General features: G+C 36.6%; 1 protein-coding gene across 1 annotated transcript; it reads left to right on the top strand.

Annotated features, from left to right (window-relative positions):
- Positions 1-998: 998 nt before the first annotated feature.
- LOC143626570 (protein NETWORKED 1A-like) lies at positions 999-7,695 on the top strand. Its single transcript, XM_077096624.1, has 4 exons — positions 999-1,337; positions 1,786-1,995; positions 2,621-5,739; positions 6,518-7,695. Exons 2-4 carry the CDS (start codon positions 1,902-1,904, stop codon positions 7,577-7,579), a joined length of 4,275 nt encoding a protein of 1,424 aa, XP_076952739.1. The 5' UTR covers positions 999-1,337; positions 1,786-1,901; the 3' UTR covers positions 7,580-7,695.
- Positions 7,696-9,814: the final 2,119 nt, after the last annotated feature.

Here is a 9,814-nt window from a genome sequence, read left to right as displayed (position 1 = left end):
CCTGCATCAAGACCACCAGATGAAAATCCTAGGAGAGTGTATCGGCCTTGCATACCATATTCTAGCTGATTAATTAAGCTGAAGATGGACGAGCAATATCAAAAGTTTACAACGCTCATAAGTCAAATCCATATAAATATCCCGTTCATAGAATTCATATAACAAATGTCAAGTATCCAAATTTCTGCAAGACTATTTGAACAACAAAAGTAATCTAGAAGAAGCAACCAAGGGAGCAACTCCCACCACCCTTATTTACAAAGTAAATATGGTTAGGGGAAATAATAGGATATGCAATAGCCAATCTGACAGATAACTTCAAACCCTAAAAACCTACTTCCTCTATTAAACAAACTAACATGTAAACAAACTAACAAATTAACAATTTAAATCAACAAATTAAAAAAAAACTTGAAGTGACATAGAAAGTCAAAACTTGAAATCTCAAACTTGATGGTCACCACTTAATTCATGGAGGAGTGGCGGAGTGGCAACAACGGATATGAGTCACAGTGGTGGTCCATATGAGACGTGACGGCCAGAGGTGGTCAGAGTAGGAGGTGAAGCGAAGGTGATTAGAGGTGTCGTGGCTGTGGATGGAGACTATCTAATGGGCAATGACGGTTAGTGAGGATTGAAAGAGTTTTATCAAACCCTACAAATACTCTTATTTAAACATGTAAAGAAGAAAAATAAAAATTCGGCCAGAGATGAGAATCGAACCCGGGTGATCAAACTAAACAACCTATGCCTTACCCACTACATCAGTTATTTGGTTCGGCTAAATGGTTCACTCCCATTTTACAACAGAGTTCACTCTAGTTTTCCTATATAAATTTTATTATACTAAAATTTCAAAACTCGGTGAAGAAACACATCTAATGAATTTACTATTTATTCAATCACAATATATAAAAAAATACATCATATTTATTATTTAGTAGGAGTTAGAAAATATGATTTTGCACCAAACATGCTTAAATAGACAAAATGATGTGTGAGGTGAGATTCCAACCCCCCAATAAACTAACATATTAAGTAGAAGCCTTCACGTTTCCATCCATCCACTTAGCTTTTTTACAGTCCACATGTCCTTCTCCAACACAGTACCAAATGTTGCAATTAAATTAAATACAACAAGGTGACTCAATAGTCAAATAAACAGAAATCCTACCGTTGAAATTTTATTTCAGAGTGATTGATGAGAGAGAAACAAACAAACAAATGAAATGGGGTGATTAAATTTCCAGACGTTATTATTTTGCTTAAAGGGGTGAAGGGTTTGTGACTGCAGATCAGATTCAAGAACCCCATTTTATTCAAGATTTCGTTTTTATGTAAGTATATGTTGATCTTCACAAAACCCTCTTTTTTTTTTTTTTGTAATGCCAAGAACTCATTTGGGTTTTGCTAAAATGGGTTTGTTTTAAGATTATTTTTTGTTTACTTTTTAACCAGATTTGCAGAAATTTTCTTGGAATATTTATGAACGGGTTTCGGAAAATCTAGGGTTTTGAGTATTTTTTTTGCAATTTTTATTTTTTTAGTAAAAAGATTTGATTTTTTTTTCTTGAAAAAGATGTTTTATCTAATTTTTTTTCATGTTTTTCAAACTCCCTTCTGAGTAGTCATTGTGAAATTAACATGTTTTTTGCTCAGATTTGAAGCTATTATTCTGAAACCCTTAATTTCTGCTTAGTTTTCAACCTAATTCTTGACATAGTCTCTAAATGTCTCTCTTTTGCAACATAAAGTTTCTTAATTTTTGCTAATTGATGATTTTAGGTGCCAAGAGTAGGTGTTAAGGAGCTAAATCTCTTTTCTTTAAAAAAATATATATTTATTTATTTTTAAATTGTGGGGTTGATCTACTTTCTGGGATTTTTAAGATCCACAGCAATATGTTGAATTCTGAATCAAGGCGTTTATATTCTTGGTGGTGGGACAGCCACATTAGCCCTAAGAATTCAAAGTGGCTTCAAGAGAATCTGACAGGTATGTATGAATTATCATTTGTTTTTCTACCTATATTTCATGAATTATCTCAATTGTAAAGTGTTAAAAATGAAATATTTTCATTCATTGTATTTTGTACTTTTGAATTTTGCACTATTTAGGGATTTGATTGATCAAAATAGGCAATAGTAGTATTTCCAAAGTTAATATTAGGTACAATTGTTTTTTTTTTCATTAGAAACAAATTATGTAAATAGGGATTAGGTGAATAAGTTAGGATTTAATTGAGGGATTACAGGCTTGATTATCTCTACAAAGCAACAAAATTTTGTGTTTTGTTGTTGTTTCCTCTTATTTATATTTTATCCTTTATAATAACTGTATTTGGATTATATCAAAATCATTCAATTTACAGGAAAAATAAATGTTTTAGCATCAATGTCCTTGCATCTTTCTATGTATAATATCAAATAACTTTTTAGGTTAAATGTAGTTTTAGATTATATCTGGTGGTGTACACATTGCATTTGTGAAGCTTAGAACATGTGCAAGGTCCCCCACCCACATTTGCAAACAAATATATTATTCATAAGTTCTACCTTTTTCTTTGTTAATTTCTATGCTATTTGTATAAATCAATAATTTTTATGTGTGCCTTTTGTAGACATGGATTCAAAAGTCAAATCAATGATTAAACTCATTGAAGAAGATGCTGATTCTTTTGCAAGACGAGCCGAAATGTACTACAAGAAACGGCCTGAGCTCATGAAACTGGTCGAGGAGTTTTACCGAGCGTATCGCGCGTTAGCCGAACGCTACGATTACGCGACTGGCGAGCTTCGCCACGCTCAAAAAACGTTACAAGCAGCTTTCCCGGATCAAGAACCGTTCACAGTTTCCGAAGATTCATCTTCAACCGATCTTAACGATCAAAAAACCGAATCTTTTAATTTTAAACTGCTTCTAGAAGCAAAATTGAAGAATACCCGTGAGAAAGACGAGTGTGAAATCAAGAAGTTAAAGAAGGCGGTTGCTGATTTGATTGTTGAAAAAGATGAACTTTTTGTTAAATATCAAAGTAGTTTGCAGAACTTATCGAATTTGGATGAAGAACTTAAGAACGCGGTTGAAAAATCAAGAATTCTTGAAGAAAAAGCAAGTGAAGCGGAAAAGGAAGTTCATATGTTAAAGGAAACTCTTCGATTGCTGCAGGCAGAAAAGGACTCGGGATTAAATAAACAAATGGAATATCTTGAAACGATATCTGATTTGGAGGAAAAGATAAGTGGAATGGATACACGAGCGGTTGAATCGGAAGCTGAAAGCAGGGATTTAATTAACAAACTTGCGAGGTTAGAATCCGAAAATGACGCGGGTCTTTTGAGATATGGTAAATGTCTGGAGAAAATATCTGGTTTGGAGAAAAAGATTATCGAAACTGAAGAAAAAGCTAAAACATTTTCCGAGCAAAAAGTTAAAGCAGAAATGGAAGTTGAAGAACTTAAAAATGCGCTTTTGGCATTAACTGAAGATAAAGAAGCTTTACGGGTTTTATACTCGGAGTGCCTTGAGAAATCTTACAAGTTAGAATTTGATCTCTCCTCTGCTCAATCGGATGTTGACCGCCTCACGAACGAGATTATAAATAGTACAAAAAAACTAAAAAATGTGGAAGAGATTTGTGTTCGGTTGGAGAAATCCAACGAGTCTTTGAAGATGGAAGCGAGTGATTTAGCTAAGAAAATCATGTTGAAAGATCAGGAATTATCTGATAAGCATGATGAATTAGAGAAGCTTCAAAGCTATGCAAAAGATGAACATAAACATTATGTTCAAGTTGAAGCAGCACTCGAGACTTTAAAAATGTTATACACTCGGTCTCAAGAAGAACAAAGAAACCTTGCATTGGAGCTTAAAAACGGGCTCCAAATGGTTAAGGATTTGGAGATTTGCAAGTCAGGTTTAGAACAAGAAATGAAACAAGTGAAAGATGATAATGAAAAGTTGAAGAAATCGGAAGTTGAGTTAACTGGGTTGAAGCAAATGAAGGAAAAACTTGAAGAGGAAGTAGCGTTGCAGTTGGGTCAATCAACGGCGATGCAGAAAGAAATCAGTAACCTGAAAGACGAAATCACCGAGTTGAATACGTGTTATGATTCATTAATGAGTCAACTCGAGTCGGTTGGCTTGAACCCCGAGTCATTCGGGTCATCAATAAAGTGTTTGCAGGATGAAAACTCGATGTTGAAACAGATCTGTGAGAAAAACAGTGATTGTGAAGCGAAGCTAGAAACCGTTATCGAGAAGAACAATGATCTCGAGAGCGCGTACGAGTCGCTTCATGTCGAGAAATCGAGTCTCGTTATTGAAAAAAGCGTTCTTTTGTCTCAGTTACATGTTATTACTAATAACATGCAGAAACTCGTGGATCAAAACGCAGTTCTTGAAGGTTCTCTTTTAACCGCAAACACCGAACTCGAAGATTTGAGAGCAAAATCAAAGGGTTTAGAAGATGTTTGTGAATTGCTCAACATTGAGAAGTCGAACCTTGTAGCGGAAAGAATCATGCTTGCCTCACAGTTGGAAACCGTGCAGAAACGGTTAGAGATTCTCGAGGATCGGTTTATGCAATTTGAGGAAAGATATGGTGTTCTCGAGAGGGAAAAAGAGGCGGGAAACTCTCAGATGCTGCAATTAATATCGTCTTTAAGTGTCGATAAGCAAGAACGAGAGAATATCATTATTACCAACGAGAAACGGTTAAATGATTTGGAGAATTACGTTCGGGAATTTCACGAAGAGAATAAGTTGAAGAAAGAAGAGGTTCAAGAAGAGCTTGATAAGGCTGTGATTGCTCAGTTTGAAAACTTCATATTACAAAAGTTTGTAAAAGAAGTTGAAGAAAAGAACTACGCGTTGTCGGTTGAAAACGAGAAACACGTGTCAGCTTCTAAATTGGCTGATAAATTGATTTCCGAGCTCGAAACCGAGATTCTCGAGCAACAAGTTGAAGAAGAGCTTTTGCTAGTTGAAGTTGAGAATATAAGATTAGGGATTTATCAAGTGTTTTTGTCTCTCGAGATCGGGTCAAAGCCAAATCACGGGGTTGAAAATGGTGAGATATCGGTCGAAGAGATAATCGATAACATTAAAGATTTGAAGCGGTGTTTGTCGAAAGAAGCAGATGAAAAGCAACGGGCGTTAATCGAGAACGCCGTGATCTTAACTCTACTCCAAGAAATCCAACACGGGTATCATGAATCCGAGATTAACAATGCGGTTTTGATGAATGAATATGAAACCGTAAAGGGTGATTTCTTGCGGGTTAAGAAACAGAATCTTGATCTTGTAGAAATGAATGAGAACCTTGGATTGGAGTTGGATATGTTACATGAAGAACTCGAGGAACGAAAGAATATAGAACATAATTTGGCATGTGAGCTTCAAGAAAGAGAGAATGAATTTGAATTGTGGGATGCTGAGGCTACTTCTTTTATTTTTGATCTTCAAGTTTCGAACACGCGTGATATCTTGTTTGAAACTAAAGTTCATCAGTTGGCTGAAGTTTGTGAGAATCTTGAAGGTGAAACCGTGTTGAAAGATCGGGAAATTGAGGAAATGAAACGAAAGGCAAGTGTTATGGAGGATGAAATCGAAGGGTTGAAAGCGCAATTGCGTGCGTATAATCCCGTTATTGCTTCGTTGAAAGAGAATATATCGTCTCTTGAAAATAATGTTTTCACTATGGCTGCAAATCGTCTTTCGAACAGCCGCAAATCCGAGGTACCATTGATCTTTACGTGTGTAAATTAGCCGAGTCTGAGCTCGTTTCGAGCTTTAATCCAAAGCTCAAGCTCGGCTTGGGTTCGGTTCGTTTATTACTTGTTAAGCATTTAATTATTTTTATAATACACCTATTAATATTATTTTTTTATATATTTGATAATTATAATTTGGGCAATACCACAAATTCAACATACATTATGTTTTTTCTCACAAAAGTTGCTCAACAGTTTTTTATACTTAAAAGTCTCTAACTGTTAAGTTCGAATGATTTGTGAAGGTTTTTTTTGTTTCTTGTTTCACTTATACTTTTTGTCCCAGTTGTTTTTTAGAACAATTTGGATTTAACGGTTCCAAGTTGTTTTAAATTTATATTTTTTCATTTTTTTTTCACAGTTTGTTAGAATCTAACATGTAAAAGGGACTTTATTGTGTAAAGATTGTTGAGGACTTTTTTGAGAAAGAAAACAGAAATGTTGTTGGTTTTATATGGTATTTTACTTATGCTTTTATATATAACAAAATATAGATATGTTTATCATAACTCTACACTTATCTTTTAGTATATTTACTATATTAAGAGCCTCGTTTAGGCTCGAGAGCCTAGTTGAGCTCATCATATGAAGCTCAGGCTTGTTTATTATAGAGCATATTTTTAAGCTTGAGCTCCATTTAGTGTGGCTAGATTCTAGTTTGTTTAAGCTCGCATTGATTCAAGCTTTTAGCAAGCCGATCCCGAGTAGCTAACATAAATATTTGACTTTTTGTTTGAATGCAGGTTCGGGATGTGGAAGTAAATGCTCATCACCATGATCAAACTGATTCCGAGTTCTTCACCGAGACTCCAAAACCAAACGGGCTCTCAGATTTGCTCGATTTCCAGACACGTTTATCAGCACTCGAAAAGGTAATCGTGGAAGACATAACCGCAGTCACCACCATCAAACCAAAACCCCTAAAACCCGAGCCTGAAGAATCAAAGCCCACCGAAGAACAAAAACGCACCAAAGCCGAAAAGCTTCGCGCGAGACGCTACCTAACGCTCGACAATCTCAGCATCACGAAACCCAAACCTGAAATCTCAGAACTAAGAAAACCCGGGATTCCAATCCGAGACATCCCACTGGACCAAGCATCAGACGGATCATCATCCGCCAACAGCCGATCCCGGAGCCGAAGAGGGTATTTAAGGTCCGATGATATGATGATTGAGCAAATGCAAATCGCCCACCACGCGTATGAAGCCGAAACGAACCCTAGAAAGCTAAAGTTACCATACGAGCCACAAATTGAAGATCTCGGTGTTGATAAGTTGGAAGTGGTATCGAACCAAGAATCCCAAAAAGGAAAGATTTTGAACCGACTCAAGTCCGATGCTCAAAAGCTTGCGGATCTAAACACGACCGTTAAAGATCTCACAACAAGAATTGAAAATGTGAAAAAAGGTAAAAAACCGGTCGGTGTTGATTTTGAAACGGTTAAAGAACAGTTGGAAGAAGCTGAGGAGACCATTTTACAGCTGGTCAATGTGAACGCTGAGTCAACCGCGAGTATTGAAAGAAACCCGAGTTTAACCGCGTGGGTGGAGCAAGATGACACGTGGAAAAGCTCTGAGAAGATCAAAAGGATGCAGCTGGAGGTGCAAAAGATTCAGTATGTGTTTCTGGAGCTTGATGGCAACAAGGGTAAAGTTAAGGGGCGGTTTTCGAGGACCAAAAGTGTAATTTTGCGGGATTTTATGCGGCGTGGGAAAAGTAGCGGTGGAAGGAGCAGACGGAAGCGGCTTTGCGGGTGCTTCACGCCGTCGCCTACGAAAGGGGACCGTGTTGTTAAAATGTAATGGAAGAGGTGGTGGTGGCTGTGGTAATAATTGTGAGACGTTTATGTTATGTTATAATATGTTTAGTACATTTGATAATGGTATTGTTGGATTTGACTGTTTCTGTAGGTGCTAATTTGTATTTGAATTGACTCTAATGTTTGATTATGCATTGTAATTCTTTTCTAGTAGTCTGGTACGGTGAACACGTGGCCTCAAATATTTATTTAGGGGTGTGGTCTTAAACTAAAGACACTTGTTATTCATATCCCTCACTCTTGCTTGTAAAAATCCTGACTAGTTCTCGATTAATCACTAGTCACCACCTCACCGCCCGATTTGCGATTACCGTGAAGACACAGGTATAGAGGGTGAACGAATTCAGAATAAGAGTTAACCATGGTAGCAGATAGAAGGGAAAACACACAGTACTCTCTGATGGAAGAAACCTTTGATACCACTATGTTGGTTAATCAGGCTTTAGAAGAATTCACAAAATACTGAAGATATTCTATGTGAGTTTATTCAATACCGAAAAAACGAATTTCACTAGGGATAAAACGGGTGTTATATTTACCTAACTTTTATACGCCAGTGTTGGTGATAGACCTAGTAAGAAGGCGTACATACAGTCAGCTTCGGTTCAAACGTCTAGTAGCTTGTAAATGGGTTAGCTACCCTGGTATATTTGAAAAGTGCTAAATCTACTTATACATACACTACTTATGCTACGTATACTATCTACCCTATATAAATACTTTTTACCACAACTTATTAACTCACCAACCTCGTGTTGACCCTTGAGTATTTATACGTGCCCGGGTTGCAAGATGTGCTATGGAGCGGGCTGCATTGCATATGTTAGGAGTCACAGTTGTCGCATGAACTTTTATTTCATTTTGTATTCATTTGATGGGTTGTGCATGTTTGAGCACGTGGTTTATTATTTTAAACCATTTACCTTACGCTTCCGCAAAACTTTAACTGTTTGGTTTTGGTTTTCTCATATTTGAATGAGACTTAAATAATGTTTTGAATTGGATCTTTGGTATAACAAATGAGCTAGATCCTGGTATGTCACATGCCTCGTGGTTAGACTATGTTAGTCGAAATTTCAGGGTGTGACAGAGAGGGTCTTGTATATATAGGATAGGATTTAAAGGGTTATGCATGAGGTCTAATGTATAAATATTCGGATTGGATAATAGGATGTAAAGCAAAAACAAGAAACAAACATGCTGCTGACCTACAGGGGATCGCGATACGCGAACCCATAGGGTCCTCACCCATCGTGTGGCGTGATGGGGTGGGCGGCCAGATCTTTCAAACTTTGTAAAATGGCAGTTTTGGTCCCTGGAGTTGGTTTTAAGCGTTTTTAAGCACCGAAATGGATGTTTCTGTCACACCCCGAAAACCTTAACTTAACACAGCGGAAGTCTTAACTTAAATTCGTCGGGTTATGACAGACACCGATAGTCAACAATAATAAACAATTAATAATAAAAGCATCATCTTTTATTATAAAGAAATATTTTACAACATCAGAGTTTACTACACGTGCTAACGCACGGTTTACAACACATCACTTTTGTTCAAACACCCCACGCTCTCATTTCCATGCCACCTCGAAACCTTCACTTTCCTGCAAAGCATATTTAAATAATTTTTGGGTCAACACGGATGTTGGTGAGTTATTCCTGAGAAGAAAAACTTATTATATAAATATAAACAATTTATATATAAACAACACATGAATATAATGGTGTACGGCCATTATACTCCCAATTAAAGACCGATCAAACACGGTACACACCATAACGAAACCCGCATTTTACCTTTAAGCACAAAAAGCGTTAGTTGTAGACTAGCTACGAATACAACGCGTGTATGACTACCAATTTGATAACTCGAAACGTACCATACTCAAAATATTCCCACTTTTAACCCAACGCGAATGGAAGTGGGAGGCGTCACCCCGATAGATCTACCAACATTTCTGTGCCCGCCGTCCGGTTAACAGTTATTTAACCAAATTGATTCATCCCACAATAACGACAATTTGTAGTATAATGCGTTTTCAAAACATATATATATATAAATACGAATATAGATATACAATATGCTTTTCGGAGGAAGAACTCACCTTTGATTTCGGTGTTCGAATAAACGCTCGTTTCTATATTAGTACACGTTCGTTAAATATATATACTCTTATTCTAAAAATCCACACAAGCACATAACGCACAAAGTTTACTA

Source organism: Bidens hawaiensis, unplaced genomic scaffold (genome assembly GCF_021521415.1).
Source record: "Bidens hawaiensis isolate Kalapana, Puna unplaced genomic scaffold, B.hawaiensis_p1.1 tig00004414_1, whole genome shotgun sequence".
Taxonomy (NCBI): domain Eukaryota; kingdom Viridiplantae; phylum Streptophyta; class Magnoliopsida; order Asterales; family Asteraceae; genus Bidens; species Bidens hawaiensis.
The sequence above is the reverse complement of the archived record's forward strand: the minus strand, read 5'-3'. Positions and strand labels throughout refer to the sequence as shown.

Coding starts and splice junctions, on each gene's coding strand:
- LOC143626570 (XM_077096624.1), top strand. CDS start 1,902: ATGTTGAATTCTGAATCAAGGCGTTTATATTCTTGGTGGTGGGACAGC. Junction 1,996..2,620: donor GCTTCAAGAGAATCTGACAG/GTATGTATGAAT, acceptor TGCCTTTTGTAG/ACATGGATTCAAAAGTCAAA. Junction 5,740..6,517: donor CGAACAGCCGCAAATCCGAG/GTACCATTGATC, acceptor GTTTGAATGCAG/GTTCGGGATGTGGAAGTAAA.